At 40.0% G+C, this 19,811-nt stretch overlaps 1 protein-coding gene across 3 annotated transcripts in view; it reads left to right on the top strand.

Moving 5' to 3' along the window:
• The window catches only part of LOC109931051 (lysine-specific demethylase 3B-like), a 145,769-nt gene that overhangs the window by 36,628 nt on the left and 89,330 nt on the right, over nucleotides 1-19,811 (top strand). For all 3 annotated transcript variants that reach the window (XM_048603569.1, XM_048603568.1, XM_020530395.2), the window contains exons 3-8: nucleotides 398-511; nucleotides 4,476-4,578; nucleotides 9,139-9,263; nucleotides 10,158-10,289; nucleotides 11,299-11,398; nucleotides 16,422-17,179. In XM_048603569.1, coding sequence (XP_048459526.1) covers nucleotides 398-511; nucleotides 4,476-4,578; nucleotides 9,139-9,263; nucleotides 10,158-10,289; nucleotides 11,299-11,398; nucleotides 16,422-17,179 — 1,332 coding nt within the window. The remainder of the gene's footprint in view (nucleotides 1-397; nucleotides 512-4,475; nucleotides 4,579-9,138; nucleotides 9,264-10,157; nucleotides 10,290-11,298; nucleotides 11,399-16,421; nucleotides 17,180-19,811) is intronic.

Below are 19,811 nucleotides of genomic sequence, written 5' to 3'. Positions count from 1 at the left end.
GAATCCCAGCTTATGAATATTTGTCTATTTAGCATGATTTTTATTGTCACCTTAGTTCCAAGGATGTGAAACAGAGTAACTGTGCATGCTAATTTTATGTATGTTTCCAGTAGCCAACAAGTCAAGAAGCTTGATAAACCAGTATCATGTGTATCTGGGAATATGTGTTTTCATTACTTTGTCTTGATTTTAATTGCAATGGCCAATGGTTTTACCGTGATTACTATTTTAAAAAATGACGAGTCAGTTTGTTCCCTCCTGAGTGACTAATATGTACGTTTATTTCTGCAAGACCACACTCATTACATGTCTTTGTTCATCTTTTGGCTCACTCTATACTGTCTTTCATGCCCTTTATGAGATGTGATATTAATTGATTTCTATTTTCTATTTTCAGACCTATAAAACACTGGTAGATAAAATTGGGTTGGGCTCCATCGTTCCAGTTGAGTTCTTTGGTGACAGGATAACGAACTTTACTGCTGATGGTGCTGCACTTCGACTATTTAAAGTAATTTCCTTTTATTTCTTTTAGTATTTTTGCTGCATGTAGATATTTTTAACAGGAAGTAGCTGGGTTCACTTCGGATTCAGTCCAATTCTATAGTGTCATTGTAACATTAAATTAATGCTTAGTCTCTGATTCACAAAAGTTTAAGAATTTAAGTTTCACTAATTTTGTAAGAAGGTCCATAGCTCTGAATAGTTTTTTTGTCAAATTAATTCTCTGTCAACTATCCAGTGCCTGAGATGGGTAGTTTTTGAATTTAAACTTATTTCCTATATTTACAGAAAATGAATTTAGTAGGCATTGACTTTAACACTGAGCAAAAACCATCAACGAATATCGGTTTTGTTGGTTCCTTTTTAACCTGTGCTCATGACGATCGTGCTATAGATCTGAATAGGTGTGTCAATTTTGAGCTCCTGTTTGCTTGTGTAACCAGCTTGGGAAATACAAGAGTTTGTATGTTAAAACACTAATCTGAAAATTTAGTTCAACGTGATTGACACAAGTATTTATTCCTTATTTTGAGAGTTCTCAGTGATTAATTAAAATTACAGTATTATAAGACTAACTTTTATCTTTCCATGTTCAATACAGTGAATTTTTTATTTCAGTTTATCCTGTTTTCACTAAATAGAGGAAGGGAGAGATGCTTGACTTTCCACATTTGCATGTTGCACATTATGATGTTGCTAATCAGATAAAAGTGTCTGAATTCTTGGGATTGGAGGAGTACAAAGCTTTCCCTTTGTTTGAACCATCAATGAAGGTTGTGTAGAATGTTTTTGCCTTACGTTTGCTGGAAATCCACTAGGACTGCAAAAATTACTGTCAGTGTAACTAAATATTTTATGAAGTCAAACATGGTTCCACTTCTTTTTAGACGTAGGAGTGCATTTGTGTTCGCTTTTCTTTTCAGCATTACTTGTAAGCACAAATCTTAGCATTGAAAACAATGTCAGGCAGTTAATATGTTTCAAACCTTCCTTGTACAAATGCCGTTCAATTCCTCATGAAGGATGGAATAATTGAAACACAGCAAGTCAGTCAGTGTTTGTGAAGAGTAAAGTGGCATTCATTGTTTTACGCATGTCCTTTAGAACAGAATATGAAAACTAAAAGCTTTTTCATGCTTTTGGAGTGGGGGAGGGAAAGGAAAGAACAGATTATACTGGGGCCAGTGTGAATTTATTAGTCATGAAGTGGCGTAGAGGGTCATCTGTCGGGGAAAGAAAGGAGTCTCGAAGAAATGAAAATCTTAGAAGATCAAAGTATATCTGAAAAGAATCATAGAATGCTACAGTGTAGAAAGGGGCTATTCAGCCCATTGAGTCTGCGCTGACTCTCCAAAGAACATATTACACAGAACCATGCTCTCACCTTATCCCTGTCACCCTGCATTTACCATGACCAATCCATCTAGCCTGCACGTCCCTGGACACAGGGTAATTTGCCATGGGCAATCTACCTGACCAGCACATCTTTAGACTGTGGGAGGAAACCGGAGCACCTGAAGGAAATCCATGCAGACATGGGGAGAATGTGCAAACTCTACACAGTCACCCAAGGGAGCAGTGCTAACCACTGAGCCGTTGTGCCTCCAAAAACTAAAGGCATGAGAGCCAAACTTAAAAGGTAAAAGCAAGTAAGGAGACACATTGTAAACACAACTTGCAAACTGGGCATAACAGCAGAACAGAAAGTCTTGGAAGCACAGAATTTAGCTATTGGTTCCAAACAGACAACAACTGCGCGGATAACTCCACGACTGTCGACACAATGAGTGTTTACCCATGACCTCCCCTCCTTTCCATTGCTGTCAGAGATCACCGACATCAGCTGCTTGAAGAGAATAGTAGGTATAGCCCAAATCTGAAATCAGTGTTTAGGCCATAAGATTTCAGAACGCTGAAGAGAAATCATTCTGCAGTTTGTGTTGAGCTTGGAATGGAAGAGACTGACAGTCAAGAAGTGGGCAGAGTGGAAAAGGATTAGGGAAGTCTCTGAAAATGATCCTATTATTAACAGTTTGATATTCAGGAATTCCAGTCATGAGACTAGGAAGAGTCTTTGGAGATTTGAACTTGGCTTTGATCAGATGGAGACCTGCTGCAGATTTTAATTGTGCCTTTCAATAAGCAGATTTAACGATGTAGAGTTTATAACTAATGAAGAGTTGTGTTTGAATCTCACTTATTTACTCTCCTTTTCCATTGGTGTTGTGGTAATACATGCTAAAGGGTATAATTTTCAAGGAAGGGCAGACACAGACTTGGAAACATACCCAAATCTTTGAGTACAGCAGGGCAAGTTGAGAAGGATGTTTAGAAGGCACATGGAGCTTTGACTTCTAACTTAAGATGTAGAATTCAAAAGGAAGGATGTTCTTCTAATTCTTTACAAAACAATGGTTGGACCCCGTCTGGAATATTGTGGCCAATTCTGAACACCATGTGTTAAAGATTTCGATTCCTTGGAGAGAGCGCAGAGTAATTTTTTGAATGGAACCAGACATTGAGAAGCCGGAATTGTTCTCCTGGAGCAAAGAAGATTAATGGGAGATTTGAAACATGTGTTGAAAGTTATGAATGGATCTCATTGAGAGATCAGTTTCTAGTGGCAGAATTCTCAGTAACTGGTGAATACAGATTAAAGGTAATTGCAAAAAGGGCCAGATATGATGTGTGGGGAAATATTTTACAAGTGGATTATTATCTGGAGTGTCACTGCCTAGAAGGTTGGTGAAAGCATGTTTGCCAATAACTTTCAAAAGACGGTTGAATAAATGGTCGAAAGAAAAGAAATTCATAGAACCACAGGAAAAGAGTCCAGTACTAATTGGACAGCTATTTCCAAGAACAAGCGCAGACACAGTGGGCTGAATGATCTCCTGTACTTTTTATGTCATCGTAGCTATTTGCATAATGTTTTTGTCACTTCAAATTTTTCACTCCAGTCCTCAGGAGTTTGATTTTTATTCTGCCTGAACCTCTTTGCCTGACTTTTGGCCACTTAAGTTGTAGTACTGGCCTGTCTGTCTGCAGCTGTTTTTGGCCTAATCAGAGGTTTGGTAGCTTAGCACCATTATTGGGAGTGGTGACTGCAGCTATGCAGCGGTTTGACGATAGGCAGACACTGATGAACTTGCAGCCGGAAAACTAAGTAAGTGAAATTTGTGGGTATGAGGACTGGTCAGGAAAGCAAGAGTAAAGGGTTTTTGCTGAGGGCAGGAAGCATTGATGCATCTAATTGTCCCTTTCTGGGCCCAAACAGTGCCCAAAGTTCCATCCAGAATTTCATAACACACTGGGAGACCAGTAAGATGTACCTGCCAGTTTTTCACCCAGAGGGAGGTTAGTAGCCAGAGTAGAAAACAATTGGAGGTGAGATGAGACCCCCAGTTAGCCACTTAAGTGGCTCAACCTGTCTCCAAGTGAACTGGTCATCTGCCATCTTTTCTATAGCTGGCAAAGTAGTATGGTGGCAGGAAAATGTTGGGAAGACACCTTCCTGCAGCATTTTCTCAAACTTTCATTCTGTCCAATAAAATTCAGCCCAATCGTACAAATCATGTGACCACTGGTTGAAGGAATGTAGCAGAAAAATCAGGAAGTGTTAAAGTTATGCACAACGTATTGTTTTAGTCACGGTCATATTCTACATGCGTAAATGAACAGCAACACTGCTCTGAAGTGTATCAATAACAGAAATTGCTGGAAAAACTCAGCAGGTCTCGCATCATCTGTGGAGAGAAAGCAGAGTTAACGTTTCAGGCCCTGTGACCCTCCTTCTGAATTGTATGGTGTCTTTAAAAACCTCAGTTACGGTCTAATCCTGTCCACGTGACATTGTGAACCAAAGCAAGATTGGTAGAATAGTGAAATTCTTGCTGTTAATCGTTGAAAAGTATTATTTAGTCTTCTGCCATTCATTTTTCCTCACTTGTCATCTTCTTATGTCTCTCAAGGAGGATTCTGACAGCCAGAATCCCATTGTCCAGGATAATCAAAAACTTCAAGAATCATTGAAATCTTGGATCAGAGAAAAGAAAATTCAAGAGATACTCAGAGGTATTGTAGACAAAAACAAGATTGTTGGATATTAAATTCATGAATCAGGAGATCATTTTAGTACAGAAAGAGACTATTCACTCGGTCATTCTGGCTCTGCAAAGAAGCAGTTTTACTTAGTGTCACTTCCCACCGCCCCCTATATAAACTGCATATTCTTCCTTTTCAGATAATAATCTAATGCTGCCTTGCATGCCTCGATAGATCCTACCTCCATCACTCTTTGGGGCCATGCTTTCAAGATCCCAATCACTGAAGTTCCTACTTATGTCAGCATTGCTCCTTTTGCCAATTGCCATAATTCTGTGTCCTGTCTACTTTATCCAGGTTCTCCATTTTGATTTTGAATTCCCCTATTAAATCTCATCTTATACCCCTCTTCTCACAGGAGCATAGTCCCACTTTCTCCAATCTGTTTACAGAGTTGAAGTTCCTCGTCACATTCTTGCGAACCTTTTCTGCACTCTCGAATACCTTTCACATCTTTTGGAAGATGTGGTGCCTGGAACAGGATGTAATATTCCAATTGAGATTGAATGAATGTTGTATACATTATAAAATTAAAATGGAGATCAATAAATTTCTGATTAATTCTTTGCAACTAAGCATGGGCTGCTAAATTTTATAAACCATTGCTGATTGTGGAGTAACCTGAATTTTTTTTTTCCAATTTCCATTACTTGCCAACTAAAATTCAAATGTAATTTTGTTTTGTTTTAAATTGAGAGATAGGAAAATTAGCATCAAACGTCTTATTAAAAAACTATCATTAAATAAACACAATTTCCCCCACACTCAGATTAATAAAAGGCAGTTGTGTTGCTCAAAAGTTATTAGGCTCTGTATTCTTCCTTTTCATTCCATATACCAGGGATTTTTGGATTTGCTTTAAATCAACAAAGCCAACAATCTCCAAGGATTTTGTAGCGCAAGTAATAATGTAAGATCTGTATGTTTATATGAGTTCAGATTTCTCATTGATTTCCAAATGAGAAGTTCACATTGTATAGAAGAACAGAGAATTGCTCACAGCACATCTGGATTTCCATGTTTAATTGCAGATTTGCAAACGCCAGAAGTTGCTGTCAATTTCTCAGACTGACAATTTCAATATTATTCCAATAAAAAAAGTCTAAATATCTTTAAATATTTAAAAAGGAAGCAAGAAGCCAAAGTGAGCATGTGTCCCTTCGAAAAGGCGGCTGGCTAATAATATTGAGGAACCAGGAAATAGGAGAGGAGTTGAATCCTTTACATAAGTTTGCAGCAGAAGCCACTGACAATATCTGAAATTTCTGGATATTTAACGGGCAAAAGGACAGGAAATAAACACAATAACTATCATAGAGAAAAGTCCTCGGGAAATTAATGGGGCTAAAGACTGATAAGTCCTCTGAACCTGATTAGATCCATCCTAGGATATTAAAGGAATGAGTTACAGAGATGGCGGATGCGCTGGTAGCAATCTTCCATGAATTCCTAGCTTCTGGAAAAGTCCCAGAGGATTGGAAGGCTGCCAATATAACACCTTTATTGGAAGGGAAATGAGACCATATATAGATAATTATAGGCCAGTTATCTTAATGTCTGTGATTGGGAAAATGTTAGAGTCTGTTGTAAAAGATGAAATTTGGAAATGCTTAATTAATATCATCAAGCAGAGTCAACATCGTGAACAAGAAATCATGCCAGACAAATTATTGGAATGCTTTTCCAAGTTAACAAGCAAAAGAGATGAAGGGGAAGTAGTACATGTAAACATAGAATTCCTACTGTGTGGGAAGAGACCATTTGGCCCATTGTGTCCACACTGACCCTCCAAAGAGCTTCCCATCCAGATCCAGCCCCCACCCCATCCCCGTAACCCCACATTTACCATAGCTAACTCACCTAGCCTACACATCCCTTAGGGCACAATTCTTTACTATGTATTTAAATGACTTGAATAAGGAAAGTGAATGTACAACAGCCAAGATTGTGGATGACACAAAAATAGGTGGGAAGGCAAGTGGCGAGGATGACACAAAGGGTCTGCAGAGAGATATGGACAGGTTAGGCGAGTGGGCAGATGGAACATCACGTGTGTAAATGTGAGGTTTTGCACTTTGGCAGGAAGAATAGAGGAGCTGAATGTTATTTAAATGGAGAAAGACTAGAAAGCTATAATGAGCAGGAGGGCTTGGGATTCCTTGTGTATGAATCACAGAAAGCTTGCATCCAAAATCAGTGGGTAACAAGGAAGACAAATGATGTGTTGGCTTCTATTTCAAAGGGAATGGAATGTAGAGATAGGGAGTTTTTGCTAAAATGGTAATTCATTGTTGTGTGTACCAGCGGAGGAGAAAATTAATCTCATAACTTAAAAAAAAAAAACTTTTTCAAATGACTTAACCGCACACAAAGTATTCAAGCCCTAGAGTTGTTTTGAATTTGGTGACCAAAAGCTTTCCAACTAATGCCCTCAACTGAAGATCATTCTAGTTAATGTTTTCATGTCCTTAGAAAAGATTGCTAATCCCTTCCCTTCCAGAGGTGATACCTTCTTGCTGGGTTGAGAGGTCTTGCTAAAACTGTACAGGGCATTAGTCAGACCACATTTGGAATACTGTGATTAGTTTTGGGCCCCTTATCGAAGGGAAGATATGCTGGCATTGTAGGCATCCAGAGAAGGTTCACCTGGCTGATAGCATATGTAGAGGGACTGTCTTATGAGGAGAAGTTGAGTAGATTGGGCCTGTGTGTGTTGGAAGTTAGAAGACTGAGACACAACCTTATTGAAAGTTGCAAGCTTCTTGATGGCCTTGACAGGATAGATCCAGAAAGGTTGTTTTCCCTTGTGGGAGAGCCTAGGACCAGAAGGCATAATCTCAAAATATTTAAAACAGAGATGAGGAATTTCTTCCCTCAGGGTTAGAAATCTGTGATATTCATTAGCACTGAAGGCTGTTGTGACTTGGTCAATCACTATATTCAAGGCTGAGATAAACCATTTTAATCAATAAGGGAATCCAGGCTTTTGAGGAGTAGGCAGAAAAGTGGAGTTCAAGATTAGCAGATCAGCCATGATCTCATTGAATGGCAGTGCAGACTCATTAGGCTGACTGCCCTATTTCCACTGCTACATCTTAGGGTCTTCTGTTTCAGTTAGCTGCTGTGAAGTAATGGACCTTTGAAAGCTATTTCTGTACACGCGTTAGGCCTGTCAACATTTCCTGCCTCTGTATTGCATTGTCATTTGGTATTTGTTCCACTGCATTACATTCATAAAAAGTAAAATCTGGGAAAGTGTGACTTAATGGTGACTGGTATTTGCCTACTGAATCTGATCTGACATAGTTGACAAATTTAAAGTCAGTCACTGTTGTTTTGATTTCCGAATTGTCTCTATATCTCCATTTCTCCAAACCACAAATGTAGCTTCCTTGCAATTATTGCTTCGGGCTGCTACCAAATTCTATATCTTGATTTCAAATAATTACAATTGAGGTTGGCAACAGTTTTCCTAAAGCTAGAGTTAATTGGATGTTTTGACCTTAAAAGAAGATTAATTTTGCAATTACTCGTACTGTTTGCATTGGTTGCTTGTGTTCGACATTCTTTTTTTGTGCATAAGTAAAACAGATCAAGTAACAGCTAAGGGAGTCATCAGAGCGTGGGGAAACTTTCAAATGCATGCTAGCGCCAGATGAAGGCTGATTGAGGTTAGGAAAACAAATTAACTCAGATATTAAGATATAAAAATAAGCTTGCAGAGGGAAACTTGACTGGATAAAATACATTAGTTTGAAACCAGATGGATTATAAAAATAAATCACAGATGGTACTTGACGGTTACTCCTGAAGCATTGAGCACTGTGTAGGTCATCTGAATTCTTTTCCCCCTCTGGAAGCCAGTGGTTTTTAGCTTGCATTCATTATTCATGGTCGAATGTCAAATGCCAAACTTCCATTCCCCTCTCACACCCCATTATTTTTAATGAATGTCTTGTTAATCAGTTAAGTCTGTTGCATGCAACAACTTGTATTAAACAGCACTTTGAACGTAGAAAGCAGTTCAAGTTACTTTGAACAGAAGGATTAAAAAACTCAATAAAATGATTTTTATTTTTAAAAAAGTCACTTCCGAGACATGGAGTTTGAGTTATAGTTAGAAGAGTTCATCAGAGACCTCTGCGCTTCTGCAGTATCTTACAACTTTTGATTCTGTGGGAAAGGAGAATGGATGTGTGTTTCCCAGTCACCAGAGGTGCCAATTCTGCTTTAGCATTCGTACAGAAAAATCCTCATCATTTGATAGTAGAGTCCATTTCCTTGAAAAGAGTTGCACTGCCAAAGTGAGATTCGCCACCGTGTTTTAAGTGTTCCTAGTAAGCTTCACAGGTGTGGCAATATAAAATGCTAAAGGAATTCCTTATTGAGAACGCTTACCATGTGCAGCAGTTGAATGTTAAGAAGGACATTGATTGCTTTTCAGTGGACTATGAGTTGAAATGCTGACTAAATGATCGTATCTTCTTAAAATTGATCACTTTTGTTTTGCTGTTGCACTACGTCTTTTAGGCCCATACAGTTTGCAGGGGCACAGAGTGAAGATCTATCAACCAGACTGTCCTGAAGAATGGATTCTTGCCGTTGTTGCACATCATGACCCTGCTTCACGCACCATGGTAGTTACCACAGAACAGGTACAATATGGCACTGTTTTAAATACATGTTATAATGTGCCTTCCTGTTTTCACTTGTTCCACTCAGAAGGTACAAATTTGCATTTCAGGGTTGTCTAGGGCTTGATTAATTTTCCTTTGGCTGGATAAATTCAGCCTTTGTCCTTGGTTGGATCTTGTGGATATTTCATGTTTACACTGTAAGGGTGAGTAACATTCTTCATGTTGACACTAGGGAAGTCAGTCCTTGTCCACATTCACCTTACCTAGCATTTCATATTGACGTTGGATTTTGAAGGCAAAAACATGGTAAGGAGAGGCCTGCTGCAAAATATGAATCACTGGTAAAATTGAACCATGGAGTACACTGCATTCTTAGAAGTAAGAGAACCTTGCTGCAATAATATTGGTATATGTAAGGCACCATAGTTGTTCTGTTGGTCATGAGGCTTTTAACGAGGCAAGTTAAATCCTAACCAACTTCTCGGCTCAATTGTATGACACAGCTGAGGAATGGAGAGAGCTACTAGTACTAATGAAGGATCACATTTTGAGGGAGGGTGTTTTGGCTAATCCATCCAGAAAGGCACTCGATCTTATCATGGCAAGTGTTGCAGAAACTACTGGATAGTAGCCGATGAGAAAATGGTTGGTGTTTGACCTTCCTATATCTTCTGCGTAGATCCTTATTTGTATTTGGCATTTACCAAGAAAAGTTGAACTGTACAGAGAAGCACAAAAGAAAGTAGACACTTTGTCCCAGATCCAATACTTGAAACTGCAATTCACGTGTTATGTGGGACACCTGGTTTGGAGGTCTGACGCAAATCTTTGTTGGTCCTGGTGCAAGAAATAACTTAGCATATTTAAGGACATGTTCTTATGCTTCTGTTGCTGATTTGCCTTTCCCAATAGGACCACCAGACAAAGACTGTTGACCCTGTGCGGATTTATATCACCCTTCTGGATGAGGCGCTTCAGTTACTGAAAGGAGAAGTTGGAATTTTGTCTCAGAGCGTAGAAGCAAATGAGAGTAATGCAGCAATGGTGAGTGTTATAAGTTCTTACTGCAATTTTTGAAAGATTATCCAATCAATATTGTGTACTATTTTCTTCACCGTATGTCAGGCGGTGGCCTTTGCAATACTTCTGCTACTTCTTTGATCTGTAATGATGGAATACTGAAGCTTCCTTCCCCTTATGTTGGGCCTTTATTGGATCATAGATCACAGAACCTCTACAGTGTGGAAACAGGTCCTTTGGCCCAACAAGTCCACACCGACCCTCAGAGCATCCCACCCAGACCTATCCCCCTATAACCCACTTCATCTGCTCATCCCTGAACACTGCGGTAATTTAGCATGGCCAATCCACCTAACTTGCACATCTTTGGACTGTGGGAGGAAACCGGAGCACCCAGAGGAACCCACGCAGACATGAGAATGTGCAAACTCTACACACAGTCACCCAAGGGTGGAATCAAACCCGGGTTTCTGGCGCTGTGAGGCAGCAGCGCTAACCGCTGAGCCACCATGTCGCCGTGTAAACACCGGCACAAATGGCAGCGGTGGGACCTTTGCTCAATGTAATGCTTTAAGATTTGCTCAAGTAGGATGGGAGTTAAACTGTACTATCTTCTTGCTATGTGTTGGTGCTCTGTGATGGTGCATACTTTTAAGCCATTAAGTGTTTTTCTCTAAAGTAATAGCTCTGATTCTCTGATGTTATTGATGTCATAAACTGGAAATAAGTTTGTCACAATTGATTATTCAAAGTAGAAGGCCAATTCCAGTAAAAACATTGGGTTTTGGTTTGATCCTCATTAAAAACCAAATTCTACATTATTTAGCTGTGTTAGATATGTTCTGTGTTGGAGTGCAGGATCGTTTCATACTGACAGAATGCTTCATTTGCTTTGTGTTGGGGGGCAATGGGGAGAATTGCAGAAAGGCAACCTATTTTGCGAAACTTACCTTTTCATAACTGTGTGGAGTATCATTGTGATTGGGTCAAAGACAGTGACATAATCTTATGGTTAGCCTTTTCAATTCTACAGGTTACTCAAAAGCAAGTATCTCAAAACTCCAGAAGTAGGCGTAAGAAGGGAATTGAGACCAGTCCACCTTACAGTCCAACTAAAGAAACTGATGACAAGGGTAAGATAAACTTTTATTGGAAATAATGAGTACAGTGTAGTTGTGAGCCAGTGAAACTATTTATGGTGTTAAAATGGGGAAATTTGTTCCAGGCTTGTATTGCCAACTAATGAATAATCCTTGGGCTATAGTTGTCAAACTTAGCTGTGTGGGGGCCCTCAAAGAAGTATTGGCTGGTTCCCATTTTAAATTTTGGAAGATACTGGCCAGCTTCCCAAAGGCAAATTGATTTAATTACCATGCAGCACTTACATGTTCCAAGAAGCCAACAAGCAAAAAACTGACAATCTTGTGAGTACCTCAGGTTTCTCTTTAGGATTTAGGAATCATGGTTTGAAAGCCTACAGCCTTAACATTTCAATCAGAATGTAAAAGTTGCCCCTTCAAGTCATGATCATTATATGTAGTCATTGTAGTAATCAGGAATAATTGCTTCTGAGCCCCCTCAAAGTTTCTCTGGGACCTCCCTCCAGGGGAGATTCATACAAGACCAAAAGCAGCATTTCAGGAGAAACAGACTGGGCAGAAGATGGATGTTATGGTTTCTATGACCAGTCAGCATTAATCAAGATCCAGGCTTGTTGTGACCTGAGAGGTGTTTTGTAGTTCAATTTGAGGTGATGGAGAGATTGGAGCCATTGTACGTGCCCTGTCTGTGCGTACACTTGCACACAGGATGTGCATTCATCAAATTTCCCAGTAACTCAGCCTTTAACTCTGGTACCCAGCAACGTCCTGCCTTCCCATCCTTCTGATAGAATTTTCATACATTATTTTAATGTGATGCTTTCTTCCACTGAGATATGCCTAGTGGAGTAGTCCTGCTGAATTCTGTTGTTCCTATTAGTTGGAGGCTGTTTTTTCTGAGAACCAATCAAAAACTTTACATTATCCTCTATGTTTGCATTCTTTGATTTGTCATTTTACATAATTGGGGAGCTTGTCTGGAGTGGCAGCATAGCCTAGTAGATTTCCATGGATAATGCTCTTTACTTAACAAGATGTCCAGTCTATCCCAGAATGGCATCTATCTAACTTTCAATGAGCTATCCCTGTCCTTTGCTCTTCGTGGGGCTTTGCCTGTATTTCTAGGGCTAGCTCCTGTTTCACCCCAACCTGCGCAGAGCCATCATCCTTCAGCATGACACCACTTTGGGGCGTGTCAAGCCACTACTATCTACGCGAGTTACTGCAGAAAGTCACCAAAGATCCTCAGACAGCATCTTCCAAACCCATGACCACTTCCACCTGGAAGGAGAAGGGCAGCAGATACATGGGACCACCAGTTCCTTCAAGTTCCCCTCCAAGCCACACACCATCCTGACTTGCAAATATAATCACCTTTCCTTCACTGTTGCTGGATCAAAATCCTGGAATTCCCTCCTCTCCCTGGGTCACCTAACAGCACATAGTCTGTAAGGGTTCAAGAAGACAGCTCACCACCACCTTTTCGAGGCGTCTAGGGATGGGGCAATAAATGCTGGCCAACCACCCGTGTCCACATCCCACGCGTGAATAAAGATTTTTAAAATCTACCAATAGATCTGATTTCTTTGTCAGCCTTCGGAGCTAGTGATAAGTTAATTCTGGAATGTGCCCTATCCATGATTGTTTATTCTCAAAAGTTCATGTAATCAAAGAAGATCCTTTTGCTGCACTGCTCCAATCATAACAGTCTTCGTCTGTGAATCAAGCTTTGAAGTCAGTCTGCGATGCATCCCTTAAATCTTGACATCCACTCCAGCTTTTAGAGCCCCTGATCTAGAGCACTCCATGATCTCTGAGAATTTCACCTCATCCCATGTGTTTTAAAGAGTAGAGATAAAGTATGAGAGAAGAATAGTTGTATGGGAAAATAGGATCAGAGAATAGCTGGATAGGGCAGATGGAAAGAAATTCTGGGAATACACCAACAATCAAGGCTTCGAAAGATAACAAGAAAAGAACCAGAGGCTCTGTATCTAAATGCATGTTGCGTTAACTAATAGTGCACATTGAAGTAAACAAATATGATTTAATTGGCATTACGGATATATGGCTGCAGGATGATAAGGATTAGGTCCTGAATATTGAGGGGCATGTGACATGAAAAATAGGAAATTAGGTAAGGGTAAGAGGTAGCACTGTTAATCAAATTTGACATTCGTGCACTAGATGTGAGAAAGATGTAGAATCAGTTTGGGTGAAGATGAGGAATAGTAGAGGAAGGAAGTCACTAGTGGGAGTGGTCTACAGCTGCCCTGAAAGTAACCACTGTGGTACAAAGTATGCAAGGAGAAGTATTGGGTAGTTGTGATAAAGGCATGGCAGTAACCACGTGCAACTTTAATCTACATATAGAAGGGCAAAATCAGTTTGGCAGAAGTTGCTTGGATAACGAGTTCATTAGAATGCTTTCAGGATAGTTTCTGAGTGCAACATATTTTGGAACTGACCAGACAGCAGTTTATATTAGTCTTGGTATTCTGTAATGTGACGGGTATGATCAATGATCTCACCCCAGGCAGCAGCAAACAAAAAATGATTAAATGTTAAAATCCAGTTTGGAAAGGAGTAGTTTGAGTCTAAGACTGCACATTTTAAACCTAAATAAGGGCAACCATGTGGGCATGAAAGCTGAGCTCACCGAAGTGAATTGGCATACCAGGCTAGGGGTAGATCAATAAAGACACAGTGGGAGACTTTTAAGGAGACATTTCAGAATACTCAGTAATTATGTGACTACATTAAAGATAAATTCTAAATAGAGGATCTATTGTCTGTGATTAACTAAAAAGGTTTGGGAAAGCATCAAACTTAAGGGAAAAACAATTGTGCAGAGCTGAGTGACAGGTCAGATAATTAGTCAGAAAAATGGCAGAGATTGACCAAAAGGTTGATCAAAAGGAAGAAGGAAGAAATTAGCATGTGAGAGGAAGTGAGCTGTAAAAGGTGATAGTAAACATTTCCACAGGCCTTTAAAAAGGAATGGAGGAAGTAACGTGAGTGTCGGTCCTCCAGAGAGTGAGAATATAGATGGTTGATAATAAGAATACGGTGAATGAAATAAACAAATATTTTGCTCTGTCACCACTACAGAGGATACATAAAACATTCCGGTAATAGCTATAAATGAGGTGGAGGAAGCGAGAGAGGAACTTAGCAAAATTACAATTACAAAGAAGGTACTACCAAGTCTCTGGGTCCAGGTGGACTTCATTCTTTGGTCTTTAAAGGAGTTACTGATGAGGTGGTAGATGCATTGGTGTTAATTTCCAAAATTCCTTATTCTGTAGATCAGGCTGGAGGTTAGCTTATATAACCTCACTTTTCAAGAAGGCAGGGAGGCAGGAAATGTAGACCGTTTAGCTTATATCTGTCACGAGGAACGTGTTATCGTTGAAAAGATTAAACTTGTGCACTTAAAAAAGCTTTAAATAATTAGGGAAGGTCAGCATGGATTTGTCAAAAGGAAACCCTGTTTAACCAATTAATTGGTTTTCCTTGAAGGCGCAGCTTGCCCTGTGGATAAAAGGCAGCCTGTGCACAAACTGTTCTTGGATTTGATAAAGTCATTTGTTAAAGTGCTGCATCAAAGCTTGTTGTAGAAAATAAAAGCCCATGTTGTAAAGGATAATATACTAGCATGGATAGAAGTTTAGCTGGCTGGCAGAAAACAGGCAGTTTTATAAATGGGCCTTTGTCTTGTTGGCAAGATGTGATAGGTGAAGTACCTCCGGGATCTGTGCTGGGGGCTCAACCTTTTACAATGTATATAAGTGGCTTAGATGAGGAGAGCAAAGGCATAGTTGCTAAATGCACAACTGACATCTAGATAGGTAGGAAAATGTCTTGTGAAGAACATGTAAGTTGCAAATGGATATAAATAAATTAAGTAGGAAAAACTCTGGCAGATAGAGTATAATATGAAGTTGTTCACTTTGGCAGAGAGAACAAAAAAGCAGATCATTACTTAAACGGAGAATGACTGCAGAATTTTGAGTTAGAGAGATTTAGGTTCTTTGTGCATGTATCACAAAATGTTAGCATGCAGGTACAATACATAATCAAGAAGGCTAATAGGATGCCATCCCTTCATATGAGAGGAATTGAACCTAAAAGTGAGGATGTTGTGCTTCAGATATACAAGGAATTGGTGGGATTACATCTTGAATACAGTGTGGAGTTTTGGTCTCCTTATTTAAGAAAGTATGTACATGTGTGGTGGTGGCTCAGAAGAGTTTATCACACTGATAGCTAGAATAAGTCGGTTGTTTTATGAGGATCGGTTTGACAGGCTGGGCTTGTTTCCATTGAGGCTGAGAGGAGTGAGGGGTGACTTAATTGAAGTTTCTAAGATCATGAATGTTCCTGATAAGGTTGGAGTGGAAAGAATGTTTTCTCTTGTGGGTGAGCCCTGGACAAGGGGCATTGTTTGAAAATTATTTTTACTGGCCAGAGATGAGAATCTATTTTTGAGAGTTGTGCAGTCTTTGAAGCTCTCTGCATCAGAATGCATTGCACATAGGGTCACTGAGTATTTTTAGGTCAGAGATGGATAGGTTCTTGTTGGACAGGTGAATCAAGGATTATTGGAGCTAGTTGGGAATCAGGAATTCAAAATGCAAACTGATCAGCCATGATATTATTGAATGGCAGAGTAGCAATGAGAAGCTGAGTGTTCCGCTTCTGCTCCTATTTGTTGTGTTTACAAATTTCCTTTTTGTGTACTTTTTAAAATACATGTATGCAAAGCTATGGAGTAGGAGTAGAAGAATTTAGTTTTGCAAACCACAACTATGAGAAACTTGTGACAAAGAAATTTGAGTCAGATACAAGATTTTAGTTGTAGGTTAAATATGCTCCATACTAATAAATCTATTAAATAACTAATAAATCAGACTCATTAGTGAGTGATTGCAAATGACGATTAACTCTGGTTTGTTATGAGCATATTAGAAATGTTTACATTTGTGAGTTGATTGAAGTAGATACATTATTCGGTTGTATGCATATATGGATTAAATTTGTTTATTTTATGTAGAGAAAAGTAAAGATAGTCGTAGAAGAAAGAACACCTCTGATGGAGACAATGAGCCTGTGCAAAAAAAAGTGAAGGAGGCAGAGGAAATGGATCCTGACAGCAGCAATGCATGCTTGCTGGCTGCTGGAGGCAATGGTCACAGTCTGCCAAAGAGTGAGAATCTTGATTTGGAGCAAGGAAGCTATGATTCCAAGAGAATTGCAGATTTAGCCTGGGGGAGTGCTGACAGTGCTTCAGATCGATCCCGCTTTGTACCTCAGCCCCAAGCAGGCTTACGCTATGCCACCTATACCAAAGAGAATGGTAGGACCTTAGTTGTCCAGGATGAACCAATACATGGGAAACCTTTTGTGTCAATTGGTGCTGCTACTCCCCGGCCAAGTGGACTGTCATTTTCCAGCACAGAATCTCTGAATCCTCAGAGCAAGAAGAGTTTACCAACTTCTGATTCAAGCAGAACCTCTGAAATACCTGTTTTGGAGCCTTCAAATCTTGTCCAAGATTCTGGAAATGTAAATGTTCAAGCATACTTAGAGACTGCATTGCCAGACCAGGGGATAAAAGAAAATTTTGCAGTTAATTCAGGAACTAAACAGAAGGTTCAGAGTCCATCATGTGAGCCCCAAGTTGAAAGTATGCAATCTGCTTTGGCGAGCACAAATGCCTTTCAAGCCCCACAGGATCACATGCATGCCACTTTGCGAGTTTTCGACTCTCACCAGACTTTCCCAAACCGCAGTGAGGCACACAACTTTGATGTAAGTAGTAATTTTATTCTTGTATTTTTAGCACTAGTTCATTGAATCTTTTGCAAAATTGACAGATTAAGAGCAATCTTTTTCCAAGTTTTCAATGAAACTCTGGGTTACTTACATATATCCTTGCAAACAAGTTCCTTTGTTTTGTCTGTATCACTTACAGAATGTGAAAATAACAACTGAAATAGACCAGACAGTCCCCCCCACCTTCAGTATTTAGGGAATTGTTACAGCAGAATAAAGGCCAATCAGCCCTTTAAATTGTTGTTGGCTGTTTGTGGGTATTTCAGCTAGTCCTGTTTCCCAGTAGCCCTGAAATTTTTTAAAATCTTCAGGTATTTTTCTCATTCCCATTTGAAAACTGCAATTTAATCTCACTCTTCCACACTCCCAGACAGTGTATTCAAGATTCAGCCACTCATTGCATACAAAAAAGTTTTTTTTTAATGTCACCTTTGACTTCCTTGCTATTCAATTTAAGTCTCTGGTTCTTGGCCTGTTGTCAAAAGAGGAAGTTTCTCACTAATCTACTCCATCTGGATTAGTCATGATTTTGAACACTTCTGTCAAATCTCCGGTCTCCTTTCACCTTTCTCTAAAGAAGACAATACAGTTTCTTCAATCTGTTCATATAAAAGCATGTTGGGGCCAGTGACCATAATTCTATTAGTTTTGAAATAGTGATGGAAAAGGATAGACTGACTCTAAAAGTTAAAAGTTCTAAGCTGGAGGAAGACCAATTTTTGACGGTATTAGGCAAGAACTTTCAAAAGTTGATTGGGGGGGTGGGGGGGTGGTGGCGGATGTTTGCAGGTAAAGGGACGGCTGGAAAATGGGAAGCTTTCAAAAATGAGATGAGAGTCTAGAGACAGCGTGTTCCGGTTAGGGTGAAGGGCAAGGCTGATAGATGTAGGGAATGCTGGATGACTAGAGAAATTGAGGTTTTGGTCAAGAATAAGAAGGAAGCATATGTCAGGTATAGTCAGCAGAAATTGAGTGATTCCCTAGAAGAGTATAAAGGCAGTAGGAGTATATTTAAGAAGAAGATCAGGAGGAGCAAAAAGGGGACGAGATAGCTTTGGCAAATAGGGTGAAGGAGAATCCAAAGGGATTCTCCAAATACATTAAGGATAAAAGGATAAGTAGAGAGAGTAGATCCCCTTAAAGATCACCAAGGACACCTGTCTGTGGAACCACAGGAGATGGAGGAAGATAAATAAGTATTTTGCATTAGTGTTTCCTTTGGAGAAGGATATGGAAGATAGAGAACGTGGGGAAATAAACAGCAGCATCTTGAAAAATGTCCATATTACAGAGGAGGCGGCGCTGGACATCTTAAAATGCATAAAGGTGATAAATCCCTGGGACTTGATCAGGTATACCCTAGAACTCTGGGAAGCTGGGGAAGTGATTGCTAGGCCCCTTGCTGAGATATTTGTTTCATGGATAACCACAGGTGAGGTGTGGGAAGACTGGAGGTTGGCTAACGTGGTGCCTCTATTTAAGAAAGGTGGTAAGGAAAAGCCAGGGAACTATAGACTGGTGAGCCTGACATCAGTGGCGGCTAAGTTGTTGGAGGGAGTTCTGAGCAATAGACTTACATGTATTTGGAAAGGCAAGGTTAGCAAGGTTAGATCACATGGAATAAAGGGAGAACTAGCTATTTGGATACAGAACTTGCTCAAAGGTAGAAGACAGAGGATGGTGGTAAAGGGTTGCTTTTCACATCGGAGGCCTGTGACCAATGGTGTGCCGCAAGGATCAGTGCTGAGTCCACTGCTTTTTGTCATTTTATATCAATAATTTGGGTGTGAACATAGGAGGTATGGTTATTAAGTTTGCAGATGACACCAAAATTGGAGATGTAGTGGAAGAAAATACCTCAGAGTACAACAGGACCTTGATCAGATGGGCCAATGAGCTGAGGAGTGGCAGATGGAGGTTAGAACTTAGAACAGTACAGCACAGTACAGGCCCTTTTGGCCCATGATGTTGTGCCGAACTTTTATCCTAAACCTAAGGTCTATCTAACCTCCACCGCTACCTTATACTATCATCCATACACCTATCTAATAGCTGCTTAAATGCCCCTAATGAGGCCGACTCCACTACCCTCTCTGGCAATGCATTCCACGCCCCGACCACACTCAGAGTAAAGAACCTACCTCTGACGTCTCCCCGATATCTACCTCCTTTCACTTTAAAACTATGTCCCCTTGTAAAAGCTACTTCCACCCTCGGAAAAAGTCTCTGGCTGTCTACTCTATCTATACCTCTGATCATTTTGTACACCTTTATCAAGTCACCTGTCATCCTTCGTCGTTCTAAAGAGAAAAGCCCCAGCTCTCTCAACCTTTCCTTGTAAGACCTTCCCTCCATTGCAGGCAACATCCTGGTAAATCTCCTCTGCACCTTTTCTAACGCTTCCACATCTTTCCTGTGATGAGGTGATCAGAACTGGACACAATACTCCAGATGTGGCCAAACCAGGCTTTTGTGTAGCTGATACATTAATTTAGATAAATGTGAGGTGCTGCATTTTGGAAAGGCAAATCAGGGCAGGACTTACCCACTTAATGGTAAGGTCCTGGGGAGCGTTGCTGAACAAAGAGACCTTGGAGTGCAGATTCAT

Source organism: Rhincodon typus, chromosome 12 (genome assembly GCF_021869965.1).
Source record: "Rhincodon typus isolate 14 chromosome 12, sRhiTyp1.1, whole genome shotgun sequence".
Lineage (NCBI taxonomy): Eukaryota > Metazoa > Chordata > Chondrichthyes > Orectolobiformes > Rhincodontidae > Rhincodon > Rhincodon typus.
This window is presented reverse-complemented; position numbering and strand designations above follow the sequence as displayed.